The sequence below is a fragment of the Eschrichtius robustus genome, chromosome 14 (genome assembly GCF_028021215.1).
Source record: "Eschrichtius robustus isolate mEscRob2 chromosome 14, mEscRob2.pri, whole genome shotgun sequence".
Lineage (NCBI taxonomy): Eukaryota > Metazoa > Chordata > Mammalia > Artiodactyla > Eschrichtiidae > Eschrichtius > Eschrichtius robustus.
Window position 1 is genome coordinate 16,092,126 of NC_090837.1, and position 15,904 is coordinate 16,108,029.

The 15,904-nt window shown below is 42.7% G+C and overlaps 1 protein-coding gene and 1 non-coding gene across 2 annotated transcripts; one reads left to right on the forward strand and one right to left on the reverse strand.

Annotated features, from left to right (window-relative positions):
• The first annotated feature begins 1,817 nt into the window (after window positions 1-1,817).
• Window positions 1,818-7,597, forward strand: RPL6 (ribosomal protein L6). Its single transcript, XM_068562480.1, is given in 8 exon segments — window positions 1,818-1,926; window positions 1,929-1,993; window positions 1,995-2,042; window positions 2,133-2,231; window positions 4,400-4,543; window positions 5,118-5,166; window positions 6,183-6,367; window positions 7,404-7,597. Coding segments are annotated over 8 exon segments (852 nt in total). The 3' UTR covers window positions 7,557-7,597.
• On the reverse strand, window positions 5,529-5,601 carry TRNAR-CCU (transfer RNA arginine (anticodon CCU)). The gene has a single exon. It is a non-coding gene; the product is annotated as a tRNA-Arg (tRNA).
• Window positions 7,598-15,904: the final 8,307 nt, after the last annotated feature.

A 15,904-nucleotide genomic window follows, 5' to 3' on the forward strand; every position in this document is an offset into this window, starting at 1 on the left:
AATAAAATAAAGCAAGGCTCATAGAACAGTTCTAAGTACATAGCACATAGCATACAGCATTGCTCTTATTTATCCCTGGTGTATAATATTAGCAGAATATTTGGCACATAGTAAGATCCCACAGGGTCCTGCTCCATTACATTATCCACAACCATGATGTAGATGGTGATGCTGGTGGTGGTGACAAGAACTAACATTTAGCCGTTACCATGCATCAAATACCATTCTTAGTGATTTTATGTACATTAACTTATTTAATCTTCCCAAAAACCCTGTGAGGTAGATATGGTTATCTCCATTTCAGAAATGAAGAAACAGAGTACAAAGTGGCCAGAAATGCTTGTAGAGGAAATGAACAACCATGCTATTTGATGCCTCCATGCCTCTTGCATTTACTGTTCCAATTGCCACTTTCATCTGCCAAATTTGTATCTATTATTCCAAATCCAACACAAAAACAAACTCTTCTGCAAAACTTTCCTAAATCTCCCAGAAGAAATAACTTACAATTATTAATTTACCTGTTTGCTTTTCCCTTGTATGTGTGTTCTTCAGAACAGGAATATATTTTATTCATTTTAAATTCTAGCTTTTTTCCTACTGTATAGCACAGGTAAGCAAATATAAAAAGTTTCAACTTTATGCCGGTTCCCAAAAGTACTTTGAGAATTCTATTGGTCTATAAAATGAAGCATTTTCAGAAAAAAGTTCTCCACTTTCGCCTCCTATTGAGAAAATTAGTTCTGTATACAGTACGAACGAGGAAAAACTACATTTCCCATGATGCCCCTGACCCGGAAGGAAGTGAGACGACACCTCCCGTGATTGCTTATAGACCGGAAGCTGGGGCGTTAGTTCTTTTTCCCATCTTGCAAGGTAAGAATGGCGTGGCTTCTCCGCAAGACTCGATTTCAGGATCCCAATCCTTCGCCATCCTAACCAGGAGGGTATCAAGTCGACAACTGCAGGGGTCGGACACGCTCAGGGCCATTTGGGAGGCCTCCCAGACGCTTCATTTCTCTTGCTTGGGTTTACGGTGGGGCACGAAGAGGGTGCTTTGGGGCATGAACAGTGTGAGGTGGAATGCTGCAGAGGCTCCGGGGCTCCGGTTGCCCGCCACTCTCCTGGGCCAGGGAAACAGGGATCCGTAGGGGTCCAGTGGGGCAGCAGGGACAAGGGCGGCGGCGCGCGCTCTGAATCCCGGACCTGGGTTCCAAAAGACGACGCCGAGCTTGTCTCCGCCACGTTGTGGATTTGAGGCTGAGGACAAATGCAACTTTTCCCGTCTCCCCACGTCCGCGGCCGGAAGTCGCCTCCTGGGCTTTGCGCTTTTTTCAGTTTGGCCTGAGTTTGGGCCATTTGTGTGTGTGTGTGTCTTCGCCTCCTAAACGGAATTTCTTGAGTGAGACAGTCTGATAAGAGCAAAAGTCCTGAAAGCAAACGGTTTCAAGTTCCAGCCTCGCTGCCTCCTGGCTGTGGAGATTGTTAAAGCTAAGTCTAGGATTTCTAATTCGTAAAACAGAAATAATGGAATAGGGACTTTTGACCTCTAAATATATGTAGCAAACAAATAATAGTAGTGAGATATATTCAAATCGTCAAGAAGGTTATACTGTATTGGGGAGACAATCCAAAAGTGAACCATTTATGGATGTTGTTGCAGATGTGTGGCGATTTGGAGGAAGGCCTATATCTTATAGTGGGAGGGATGTAAAGGATGGAGAGGGAGGATGGGGACTTGTAGTCTGGGAGGCCTGTCGATGTATAGCTATGAGATAATTGGTGAAATGCCTTTTTAAAAATATATGTATTGGTAGATGGCGGGTGAAAAGGCTGAGAAGCCAGATACTAAGGAGAAAAAACCTGAAGCCAAGAAGGCTGATGCTGGTGGCAAGGCTAAAAAGGTGAAGCAGGTTAAGAAGGGGAAGCCCCACTGCAGCCGAAACCCTGTCCTGGTCAGAGGAATTGGCAGATATTCCCGATCGGCTATGTATTCCAGGAAGGCCTTGTACAAGAGGAAGTATTCAGCAGCTAAATCCAAGGTAAGGGATGAGGGGAAGCCCTGAGCGTTATGTCTGAACATTAAAATGTTTGTCTGCCTTTGACTTTTTGACGCATTTGTGTCCTGCTAGGTTGAAAAGAAAAAGAAGGTGAAGGTTCTTGCTACTGTCACAAAACCAGTTGGTGGTGACAAGAATGGTGGTACCCGGGTGGTTAAACTTCGCAAAATGGTAAGATTTGGAGGAGATTGTAATTTGGGTGTTGAAGCTTGAATCCTGTGAGGATTTTTTTTTTTTTTTTTTTCCTGGCTGCGTTCGGTCTTGGTTGCTGCGCTCAGACTTTCTCTAGTTGCGGCGAGTGGGGGCTGCTCCTCTTTTTGGTGCATGGGCTTCTCATTGCGGTGGCTTCTCTTGTTGTGGAGCACGGGCTCTAGGTGTGTGGGCTTCAGCAGTTGTGGCTCGCGGGCTCTAGAGCGCAGGCTCAGTAGTTGAGGCACACGGGCATAGTTGCTTCTCGGCATGTGGGATCCTCCCAGACCAGGGCTCGAACCCGTGTACCCTGCATTGGCAGGCAGATTCTTAACCACTGTGCCACCAGGGAAGCCCTCCTGTGAGGATTTTTGTGTGTGTGCTCAGGTTTTAGAAGTGTATGTTTACCAGAGGATTATTAATGGAGGATAGTTCTGGGTTTGCAACTTGGCTTTATTATTTACTGTACTTTTTTTTTTTTTTTTAATTTATTTATTTCTATTTATGGCTGTGTTGGGTCTTCGTTTCTCTGTGAGGGCTTTCTCTAGTTGTGGCAAGCGGGGGCCACTCTTCATCGCGGTGCGCGGGCCTCTCACTATCGCGGCCTCTCTTGTTGTGGAGCACAGGCTCCAGACGCGCAGGCTCAGTAATTGTGGCTCACAGGCCTAGTTGCTCCGCAGCATGTGGGATCTTCCCAGACCAGGGCTCGAACCCGTGTCCCCTGCATTGGCAGGCAGATTCTCAACCACTGCGCCACCAGGGAAGCCCTACTGTTCTTAAGTAGAGTTACTTTTCTGTGCTTTTGTTTCTTGTAAAATGGGGAAAAAGTTTTGATTCACAGGGTTTTTGTGAGACTTACCATGCATAGAGCCTAGGATGCGACCAGGCCTGTAGAACATTTGTCCACTAGAGTGGGTGTTTCTTGGCCCCTCTTTACCATGCACAAGACCCAGCGTTTTCTCTGTGAAAAATAAAGGTTTGCTCTGTGATTTCCATTATGGGACTGTTCCAGATGTATTACACTCTTCACAGTTGAATATTACTGCACCAGAGGGAAAATGGCGCTTTGATTCCTTCTTGTTACGGGTTTTGTGAGCTGATTCTTCTATTAGGTATTAATGTTTGTGGTAAAAGCAAGACCGTCCACTAAAATGATACAGTTAGAAATAGATTATCATGAGTTACTTGTCATAAGCGAAAGAGTCTTTGTGTGGGGTCTTCTTTTAAATTTTATTTATTTATTTTTGGCAGCATTGGGTCTTTGTTGCTGCATGCGGGCTTTCTCTAGTTGCGGCGAGCAGGGGCTACTCTTAGTTGCGGTGCGCGGGCTTCTCATTGCGGGGGCTTCTCTGTGGAGCACAGGCTCGAGGCGCGGGGGCTTCAGTAGTTGTAGCATGTAGGCTCAGTAGTTGTGGCTCGCGGGCTCTAGAGCGCAGGCTCAGTAGTTGGGGCGCACGGGCCTAGTTGCTCCGCGGCATGTGGGATCTTCCTGGACCAGGGCTCGAACCCGTGTCCCCTGCATTGGCAGGCGGATTCTTAACCACTGCGCCACCAGGGAAGTCCTGTGTGGGGTCTTATTTTTACAATAAATGAACTGGCAGTCTTGCTCTAAACTAATGTGTATGGTTTTATACAATTTATTCTTTGTGGTTAAGATGGAAGTGATGCATGTTAATGTGAAGCATATGAACACACTTAATTTGAGTTGGAAAACAAGCCATGCCTTTTTCATAACATACAGAATTGTGTCAGGCGTGTGTTTCTGGAGAAGTAGGGACCCCAGAGGTTCAGGGACCCCAGAAAAGCTTAAGAATCACTGCTACACAACAGTGTATAATGATAGCTTGCCATGTAATCTCTAAAGTTTGGTTTATTCCAAATTTATAAAGGTAACTTGCTTGATGCTTTCCCTCTTTGCTTGGACACAGCTCCTTCAGTTAAATGGATTCCACCCTATGTTTTGCATGTAAAGCTATTGAAGCAGCGTTGGTCTTTTCTACCTTTAAAATCTTAGAAGTGAAAATGCAATAGTGTGAATAAAGTGTTTCAAGTAACTACAAGATTGTAGTGAAGGTTTCACTGACCTCACAACCAGCTCTACTGACTTGATTAGATTATTTAAATAAGTTGGACCTATGGCCTCTCTCCAGCCTAGGTATTATCCTACTGAAGATGTGCCTCGAAAGCTGTTGAGTCACGGCAAAAAACCCTTCAGTAAGCATGTGAGAAAACTGCGCGCTAGCATCACTCCTGGGACCATTCTGATTATCCTCACTGGGCGCCACAGAGGCAAGGTGAGCAGAGCATGACACTTGAGATACCTGGAGTACTTGATCCAAAGTACCTGGAGTACTTTGCGCTCTGGATAGGATTTGTTTACCTGTGTTAACTGCAGTTAGTAGCAAGAGGTTCTATGGGAGAGGTGAGAGTGACCCATAACAAAACCAACAACCCAGTCACTATCATAACGTGTTTAGTCAATAGTAGACAATAGCTTATTACCATTTCCTGTCATTGGTAATACTACTTGTTACAAGTGATTCAGATGTCCCTGTACCCAAAAATGTTTATGTATTTGAGCTAACTTCTTAGGATGGATTTGCAGGGATAGAATTACTGAGTTAAAGGGTATTAGTTTTTTTTAATGTTAAAAGTAGTGGCTGCTCATTAAAAATCAAGCATACAAAAGTACTGCTCGTATCCTAGAGTCACCCCTGTTATTAGTTTGGTAAGTTACTTCCAGAACTGCTGCACGCATACATATGTAGAAATTTCCTTTTTTACCAAATTTAGGAACCTGTGATTTGATTAATTCAGAAGTCAGTTTCTAATTTGTGGAACCATCTAGCATTTCTTTTTAATCTACAGAGGGTCATTTTCCTGAAGCAGCTGAGCAGTGGCTTGCTACTTGTGACTGGTAAGAAGATCCTTGGATTTAATATACTCTGAAATTTGCAGGTCTCCCCACCTTCAGTTTTACTGAGAAATAATTTATATGCATCACTCTTGCGAGTTTAAGGTGTACAACATGATGGTTTGGTTTATACATATTGTGAAATAATTACCGCAATAGGTTCAATACCCATCTTCACATTTAGATAAAAGAAAAAACTTTTTTCCTTGTGATGAAAACTTAGGATTTACTCTTTTGAAGGTTGTGTTTTTATTTAAAAAAATTTTTTTTTAATATTTATTTTGGCTGTGCCTGGTCTTTGTTGTGGCATGTGGGATCTTCATTGTGGCATGCGGGATCAGTTGTGGCATGCTTGTGGGATCTAGTTCCCTGACCAGGGAACGAACCTGGGCCTCTTGCATTAGGAGCGCAGAGTCTTACCCACTGGACCACCAGGGAAGTCCTGAAGCGTTAGTTTTTAAATGCTTGAAGTATACACTTTGCTCCCACCTAAACAGAAGTTTCAGTGTCATGAGATTCTTTGCCCGATTTCATTGCCTTATGTACACGGGAGTTCTGAAGAAGCAGGTATTTAAAGTTTGCATGGCAACATATCACCAGCTATAAATGCCACCTAAAATGCAGAATGGTTGGCTACTAACTCCAAAGAATGCATCCTTCATAAGACTTGTAATTGGTCTGCCACTTGGCACCAGGATGGAGTTCCTGGATAGGGGAAAAGTGAACTGTTTACTCCAAAAAACAGCGCTTAGTTTAAATTTGTCCTCAAGGGCCAGTGATTTTTGACCAACCTCTATAAGCAACTATGCTCTCTCCTAATCTGGGTAACTTTAAAATTTGAGGGTTGGGGGAACCTTGGACAAACAGATCTTGAAAAAAGCCTTGATGCTGACAGTAGAAAGCAGTTTGGAATTTCTTTGGATCCAGAGAAAAGTTAGAACTTCAACAGGTTTCTTCAAATCCAGTCAGTTCTTGAATCTTTGCATCCCCTTCCCCCTCACTATATTTTCCCCCCTTAGGGCCTCTGTCCCTCAATCGAGTTCCTCTGCGGAGAACACACCAGAAATTTGTCATTGCCACTTCCACCAAAATTGATATCAGTGGTGTGAAAATCCCAGAACATCTCACTGATGCTTATTTCAAGAAGAAGAAACTGCGTAAGCCCAGGCACCAGGAAGGTGAGATCTTCGACACAGAGAGAGAGGTAAGCTGTTTCAGTCTTTGCCTCTAATAGCTCTGGCTCTCCTACTTGGGAGTGAAAATAAACAAGGTTAAGAATTGTTGGAAAAAGAAAAGCTGTAAATAATGAGGACTATCTGGGAAATATTTTTCCAGATTCTGCTAAATTCAGTAGTTCTTAATGGGAGCTAGGAGCTCAACTCAGAATCCTGAGGTTTTAGTGAAACTCCATGAACTACTGTCCTGTTGGGAATTTACGATCATTTATCCTTTGGGTATTAAAGTAGACAAAAGGATAAGAGTTGCTATTTTTAGTATTTTTTTAATATATTTATTTTAATTTTGGCTGCATTGGGTCTTCATTGCTGTACGTGGGCTTTTCTCTGGTTGTGCCAAGCGGGGGCTACTCTTTGTTGTCGTGCGTGGGATTCTCATTGTGGTGGCTTCGCTTGTTGCCGAGCATGGGCTCTGGAGCGCAGGCTCAGTACTTGTGGTGCATGGCCTTAGTTGCTCCACAGCCTGTGGGATCTTCCCTGACCAGGGCTTGAATCCGTGTCCCCTGCATTGGCAGGTGGATTCTTAACCACTGCGCCACCAGGGAAGCCCAAGGGTTGCTATTATTATATTAAAAATAGGTTGTATTTCACAGCCCTCCAAGGAGAGGATTATCAAAATTGACTTCTAGGGACTTTCCTTGTGGCGCAGTGGTTAAGAATCCACCTGCCAATGCAAGGGACACGGATTTGAGCCCTGGTCCGGGAAGATCCCACATGCCGCGGAGCAACTAAGCCCGTGTTCCGCAACAAGAGAAGCCACCACAATGAAGAGTAGCCCCCGCACCACAATGAAGAGTAGCCCCCGCTCACCACAACTAGAGAAGGCCTGTGCACAGCAACGAAGACCTAACACAACTAGAAATAAAAATAAATTACTTAATTTTTAAAAATTGCCTTCTAAATATTCCTGGGTTTGAGTACTTGTGATGTAGGATTTCTTAATTAACGTGGAGTTTGGTACTTGTGCCCTTTTTTTTTTTTTTTATGATTTTTCTTTTTCTTTAGAAATACGAGATTACAGAGCAGCGGAAGGTTGATCAGAAAGCTGTGGACTCACAAATTCTGCGAAGAATCAAAGCTGTTCCTCAGCTCCAGGGCTACCTCCGCTCTGTGTTTGCTCTTACAAACGGAATTTATCCTCACAAAGTAGTGTTCTAAACTTCTTACAAAGAAGCTAATTAAATAATTCTGGTCCATTTCCTATGTGTCTTTTTTCTTTTTCTTTTTTTTTTAATCTGCCTGGAGGTGTGGTATGACTCAGCTAACTTGATGGGATGCTAGCCTCTACTAAGAGGAATGGGACTGGAGGGGAGTGCTGTCAGCTGCAGTGGAATCCCCTCTTTGGATCAACATTCTTAGCTTCCTAAGTGTCTTCTCAGCTTTTTCACCCGGCACCTACCAATACAAAGCAGTGGCATTTCCCCAGCCATCACTGAACAGGTCAGTACTAACTGTACATGGATAAGAAACAACTGTGGGCTCTCAGGCTACAAACTTTCCTCCCTTTCCATGACTTAACATCCATTTCTGCCCAATTCAGTCCCTCTCCATAGTCATTACTATTAGTTTCTTGTGTATCTAGTTTCTTAAAGCATACACAACAGATTAGTATAATTATTTACCTTTCCCCGTTTTTAACCAAAAACCCCATGTGCAGTACATGCTGTTATATAGATAACAAATGAATTTGATTATTCCATATGAAGTGTCCATCTTTACTGCTGCATAGTGTAGTAGTGCATTGTACGGATTTTTGGGTTTCCATCATTTGTAATTATACAGGTTTCCCCTGCTATCCAAAAGTAGAGTATGCTTCTGAAACCTTTTGCAAGCCAAAATGGCATAAAGTGAAGAAATTACCTTATGACCCATCTTGCTAACAGAGGCATAAAATGGGATAAAACACAGATGCTCACAGTTCAAAGTGATGGCTCTGGATGCTGAGATGCCAAAGTGTAGTTCCAGGGAAGGAGCTTGGTGGTGCCACTCCCATTGCCCAGACATGCTGCCATCTCTAGTGGCTCTCTGCAAAACAAACCGCTGTTTTCCCCCTTTGCCTCTTTTCATTAAAGTGAAAATCTTGATTTTTTTCCAGTTAACAAAGACAGGTACGAATGAAGTTCTTTCGGTTAAAGCAAACTTTCAGAAAGTGCTGGGTAACGGAGTGCGATGTAGTGAGTAATTTGCGGTGTGCATACAGATGAGCAAGCACCAGGTAAGAAGTAGCTTTTTGCTGAGTCAAAGGATTTAGGCAGTTTTGGTAGATGGTGCCAAACTGCCCTCCATGGAGGTTGTACCAATTTATACTCATGTATAAGAGTGCCTGTTACCCTACAGGCTCCCTAAAATGATGGGTCATTAGACTTGGGTTTTTGGCAATAGATAGGTGAAAAATCACTGATGGGTTTTTTTTTTTTTTTAAACCAAAGGCACATTTTGGCCAACCCAATTTTTTTTTTAAATTTTATTAATTAATTAATTTTTTTTATTTATGGCTGTGTTGGATCCTCGTTTCTGTGCGAGGGCTTTCTCTAGTTGTGGCAAGTGGGGGCCACTCTTCATCGCGGTGCACGGGCCTCTCAATATCGCGGCCTCTCTTGTTGCGGGCACAGGCTCCAGACGCGCAGGCTCAGCAGTCATGGCTCACGGGCCCAGTTGCTCCGCGGCATGTGGGATCCTCCCAGACCAGGGCTCGAACCCGTGTCCCCTGCATTGGCAGGCAGATTCTCAACCACTGCGCCACCAGGGAAGCCCCCACTGATGGGTTTTTAAAGTTGGTTTTATTGATAATTTACATTTGGTAAAATTGATTTTTTTGTGTGCAGTGCTGTGGCATCTGTGCAGTTTGGGAAGCACCACCAGAGTTCCTTCCAAAAGTCAGTTCCCACTCCTAGTAACCACTGATCAAATTTTTGTTTTTCTAGTTTTGTCTTTTCCAGAACATCATGTAATATGTTTTGTGGCATAATATCTGCGACATTTGTTCACGTTAATGGTTCAGTAGTTCTTTTTATTGTCAGTCAGCATTCTATTGTATCAATGTGTCACTGTTTATTCTAAAATAATACCCATTGAAAGATATTTGGGTGGTTTATAATTACTGGAGATTATGAATAAAGCCACTATAAACATTCACATACAGGGTTTTGTGTGGACACATGTTTTCATTTCTCTTGGGTTAGAATACTTACAAGTAGGATTGGCTGGGTTGTGTAGTTCAACTTTGTAAGAAAGTTTCAAACCCATTTTGTATCCCAGCAATGTGTAACAGTTACAATTATTCCACTTCCTTCTCAGCACTGGCTATTTTCAGGTGTTTTTTTTTTTTTTTTTTAATTGAGGTATGATTGACAGGTTAGTTTTAGGTGTACAGCATATTTGTTATTTGTATATATTGCAAAATGATCACAGTAAGTCTAGTTGACACGCAATACCATACATAGTTATAAATTTTTTTTTTCTTGTGATAAGAACTTATAGAACTTTTAAGATCTATTCTTAATGACTTTTAAATATACAATATAGTGTTATTAACAATAGTCATCGGGCTTCCCTGGTTCCGCAGTGGTTAAGAATCTGCCTGCCAATGCAGGGGACACGGGTTCGAGCCCTGGTCTGGGAAGATCCCACGTGCCGCGGAGCAACTAAGCCCGTGAGCCACAGCTACTGAGCCTGCGCGTCTGGAGCCTGTGCTCCGCAACAAGAGAGGCCGCGACAGAAAGAGGCCTGCGCACCGCGATGAAGAGTGGCCCCCGCTTGCCGCAACTGGAGAAAGCCCTCGCACAGAAACGAAGACCCAACACAGCCAAAAATAAATATAAATAAATAAGTTAATTAAACGTTTAAAAAAAAATACTTTAAAAAAAAAACAAACAATAGTCATCATGCTGTACATGACATTCCCATGATTGTCTTTTTTAATTCTAATGGTTCCAGGAAGTTTGTACTGATAGGTATGTAGTGATAGGTTCTGATGCATTTTTTGAAACAAATCCCAACATCACTTCTGACTAAAGCCCTTCAAGTGGCTCCTTATCACTCTAAGGTTTGGCTCCAAAATTATGGCCACGAGTCCGCTGATTGGCCCATTTCTCCAGTTGACTCATTTTTACTCTGCCCCTCACCATATTAAGTTTCTTTTAGTTCCTCAAATTGGGCTGTTTTGCCTGCTTCATAGCTTTTGCACACCCTGTATGTTGAACTGCCCTTCCTACCATGTGACTGGCCCCTACTAAATAGTAATGATAATTTGACTTGTCAAGTAGGTTACCCAGGAGCAAGGAAACATTGCTCAGGCCAATGCAAGCATCTGGTCCACTTGACAGATGTATTTGTTATGATAAAGAAAAGGTATTGTGATTTATCAGTGTCTGTGAGCTTAGGGCTAGAGCTACCTTCAGGGTGTTGAAAAGTAAGGTTTGTTTTTCCTGCAGATTCACACCAGTTCTTAAGTATATGCAAGAATGTTCATTGCAGCACCAAAGGTTCCATCAGTAGGGGATCAGTAGTTTACATCCATACGTTGGAGTATGATGTAGTGTTACGAAGAGTGAAGTAGCTGCATAAGAACTGTTAAGAAGGGACTTCTCTGGGGTCCCGCTGTTAAGACGCCGAGCTTCTACCGCATGGGGGCACAGGTTCGATCCCTGGTCGGGAAACTAAGATCCCACAAGCTGTGTGGCGCGGCCCAAAAAAAAAAAAAACGACAAGATTGATACCCACAAAATATAAATTGTTAAAAATTCAGATTGGTAAGAAAAAGACTAAAATCTTGATAGACAAAAAGGCAATTCACAAAAGAAGACATATATTACTAGTATTTACGAAAAAAGATCGTTTCCCTAGTAAAGAAATGTACATTTAAAATGAGATAGTTTTTACCTATTAAGATTAGCAAAATATATTTTAACACTTCATGTTGTTGAAGATTTGTTGAACATTCATGCACTGCTTGTGGAATATAGATGGGCAGAATATTCAAGACAGCAACTTTATAATATGTATCAAGACTCCACTTCTAGGAATCTTGAAGAAATAATCACAAATATACAAAAAAAAGTCATGTCAAAAAAGTACATAGTATCTCATTTTGATAAAAAAAATTATGTGGTAGATTGTAAAATTGGCCACAAGAAATCTTTCTGTACATTAAGCAGTGGTTCTCAGTTTTTTTTGGTCTCAGGAGCCCTTTACAGTCTTAAATTATTAAAGATATGAAAGAGTTTTTTGTTTATGTGGGTTATATGTCTATTGATACTTAGCATATCAAGACCAAATAATTATTAAAAGATTTGTTTTTAAATGACAACAAACCGTTCCATGTTAATGCAATATTTTTGTGAAAAACATTTTCCAAAACAAAAAGAATGGCATTGTTTTACATTTTTGCAAATTGCTTAATGTCTGGCTTAATAAAGCTGGCTTCTCATATGTGCTTCTACGTTCAGTCTGTTGCATTATCACATATTATGTCCTGCAGCCTCTGGAAACTATTCAACACTCATGAGAGAATGAAAGTGAAAAGACAGTGTCTTAGTAGCAGCATGATAAATGGATTTCACTTCATGGGTTCATTTTAAGAACCTCAGGGATGCTAAGGATTCCCAGATCATACTTAGAACCACTGCACTAGTCCCTTAGCAAGGTTCCAGAGGTGGAATCCATATCCCTACCTTGGAGATGTCCTCCTTTCCATTGCACCTGCTTCCTACAGCTCTGGTGCATCTGTGCAATACTTAGGGCAGGACTGCTTGTTGCGGACAAGGCTGGGAACCTCGTGCCTGAGATCCTACTTCCTTAGCATCCAAATACCTCTTGTTTAGTTTTCCTGTTGCTGCTGTAACAAGTTACCACGAAGTCTATGGCTTAAAGCAGCACAGATACATTCTCTTACAGTTCTGGCGGTCAGAAGTCCAAAATCAGTTTCAGTGGGCTAATGTCAAGCTGTTGGTAGTGAGGGGCCACCCATACCCCTTGACTTGCGATCCCTTCCTCCTAGGTATGCCAGTGCAAATGCTTCTGTCTTCACATCACCTTCTTCCTCTGATCCTAGATCTCTTATAAAGACCATTGTGATTACATCCCAACTGGATAATTCAGGGTATCTCCCTGTGAAGATCAGTTTCTCCACTCACAATACTTATGACACCAAAATGTGTGGGTTTTCCACACCAAGCAGTTCTCCAGTTCTCTGCAGATACCTACTGAATGTCCTACAATTCAATTCCGATGCTACCTACCCGGGGTAAGCATGGACCCCGCAAGTTAAGGGCTCGGTCCCACAAGACTGCCCCTCACATCAGATGCCAATCACCAGTACCGGGTCCCCAGGTTACCCACACTTCTGTCTGACTTGGCTACACATGGAGGGTTCCCACGACTCCCTCCTCAAGTTTGATAATTGGCTATGATGGCTCACAGAACTCAGAGAAACACTTTACTTAACATTCATTCACCAGTTTGCTATAAAGGGTACAACTCGGGAACAGCCAAATGGAAGAGAAAAATAGGGCAAGGTAAGGGTGGTGCCTGGAGCACCATACCCTCTCTGGGTGCACCACCGTCCCAGCACCTCTTGATGTGTTCACCAACCAAGAAGCTCGTCAAATCTTGTTCAAGTATTTATGGAGCTTAATCACCAGCACTACCACCCCTTCCCCACCTTCCCTTAAGTCTGGGTAGGGCTGGAAGTTCCAACCTTCTAATCCCTTGGTCTTTCTGGTGGCCAGCTAGGGGTCCCTAACCTAAGTCACCTCATTAACCTAAACTCAGGTGTGATCAAAAAGAGGTCCTGGGGCCTCCCTGGTGGTGCAGTGGTTAAGAATCCGCCTGCCAGTGCAGGGGACATGGGTTCTAGCCCTGGTCTGGGAAAATCCTGCATGCCATGCAGCAACTAAGCCTGTGCACCACAACTACTGAGTCTGTGCTCTAGAGCCCGAGAGCCACAACTACTGAGCCCACGTGCTACAACTACTGAAGCCCACGCGCCTAGACCCATGCTCCACAACAGGAGAAGCCACCACAATGAGAAGCCCACGCACCACAACGAAGAGAAGCCCCCGCTCGCCGCAACTAGAGAAAGCCCGCGCGGCAACAGGCCCAATGTAGCCAAAAAAAATAAAGTTTAAAAAAGAACTCCTTATGAATAACAAAAGACGCTCCCATCACTCAGGAAATTTCATGGGCTTTAGGAGCTCTGTGTCAGGAACCCAGGACAAAGACCAAATATATTTTTATCAGGTCTTTAACTTAATCACATCTGCCAAGTACCTTTTGCCATATAAAGTATTGATAATATCCACAGATTTGAGGGGTTAGGACAGGGACATACTTTGGGACTATTATTTAGCCTACACCACCTGCCAAGCTCTGGTTACAAGGGTTTGGGGAGGGTTGCTGCTCCATTCCAAGGCCTGATTCTCACCTTTAGAAGCTCTAAGTGGTCTGTTCCTCTGTTTGTTTTTTGGTCACACCTCGAGGCTTGTGGGATCTTAGTTCCCGGACCAGGGATCCAACCCACGCCCCCGGCACTGGAAGTGCAGTCTTAACCACTGAACCGCCAGGGAAGTCCCCTAGAAGCTCTAAGTGTTGAACAGACCCCAGTGCTACCTTCCATGTATATAGTTCAAAATAAAAACAGCGTCAAAGTGGAAAATTCTTGTAAGGAAAGGCAACCATGTTCTGAATTTCCCCATAGATTGTACAAGTATAAAATTGGAATTTCTTTGGGAAAAGAGGGTGTGGAATAATTGATTCAAAAAATATTCATTGAGTGCAGGTCAATTGAAAATGGTGTAGAGGTTAAAGTTACAGCTTTGGGGATCCAATGGACTTGGATTTGAATCCTAATTTTGCTGCTTATTCATTTACCTTTCAGATAATCAATATGCTAATAATGGCAAATGATGTGGTCCTGACTATTTGCTAAGCAAAGTATATACTTTTTTTGTAGAATTGTTTTATTGTGGTAAATTATATATAACAAAATGTACCATTTTAAACATTTTAAGTATATAGTTCAGTGGCATTAAGAATTTAATATAAGGACTTCCCCGGTGGTGCAGTGGTTAAGACTCTGAACTCCCACTGCAGGGGCCGCAGGTTCGATCCCTGGTCGGGGTACTAGGATCCCACATGCTGCACGGTGCCCACGGCATGGCCAAAAAACAAATAAATAAAAAATATGAGAAAGTCATTAAAAAAACGTAAAAAAAGAGTTTAATATGTAATATTTAATATATATGTATTTAAATATATAAGCATTAATTAATATATAAGTATTTGGTTAAATATATAAGTATTTAATATATTTAAAAATACATTTAATGTATACAGTCTAACAAAAGAGACAGGCATCTAAATTTTTATTAATAATTATTTAGTTGCAGTTAAGATAGGTACAACTAAGAAAAAGTATAGTGTGCAAAGAGATTGAGAAACAGGAGGATTTGTCATGTTTGGGGGAGCCAAGGAATTTCCCTATGAGGTAGCTGAGACCTGAAGGATGAATAGGAGTTTGCCAAGTGAAATAGGTGGGAAGTGCAATCTAGGCCAGGGAGCAGCATGTGCAAAGGCCCGGAGTAGGAACAGTTGTACAAGTGGTAAAGAACTGGAAAGAAACCAGGGTGACTTTCTTCGATCAAGATTGACATTGGCTTGAGGTGAGGTAAAGAAGCAGATGAGGGGTGGGAGCAGAGGGAGCCTGCAGCGGCTGCAAAAGGTGATACAACATTGTGAATTCATGTGTGAACTTTTTTTGTAAGGCATCTTCAAAGTCATTTAGCACTAAGAAGCCTTTACAAAGCAGCTACTTTAAGCACCATGCCAGGCACTAGGGACTTAGGGTTAAAAACTCAATAGCTGATAATAACAAGCATGTAGTTGACCCTTCCAGGGTCTGTGGGTTGGCTCTTCTTCAAGGATGAGATCTGCAGGGCTTGGCTCCAGGCTGGTGGCTCAGGGCTCCCCACATGTCCAATTCTGGGACCAGCAGCTCCCAGAGTGTGTGCTTTTCTTGACAGATGCCGAACTGAACAAGAATATTTGACCTCTGCTCACATCACGTCTGCTAAAATGCCATTGACCAAAGCACGTCACAAGGCCAAGCCCAGCTTTATGGGGCAGGGAAATTTACTCCGCCTGCTCTGATGGGAAGTTTGGGAAAGACCCTGTATTTGTTTCCTAAGGCTGAAGTAACAAAGTATGACAAACTGGGTGGCTTAAAACAACAGAAATCCATTGTCTCACAGTTCAGGAGATTGGAAGTCCAACTTTAGGGTGTCAGCAGGGTTGATTCCTTCCAGAGGCTCCGAATGAGAATGTATTCTATCCTTCTCTCCTAGCTTCTGGTAGTTGCCCACCAACCTCAGTGTTTCTTGTCTTGTAGAAGCGTCACTCCAGTCTCTGCCTCAGTCATCATGTGGTCTTCCCTCTATGGCTCCTCTGTATCTCTGTGTCCGAATTTCCCTCTTCTTAGACAAGTATCATATGATATCATGTATATGTGG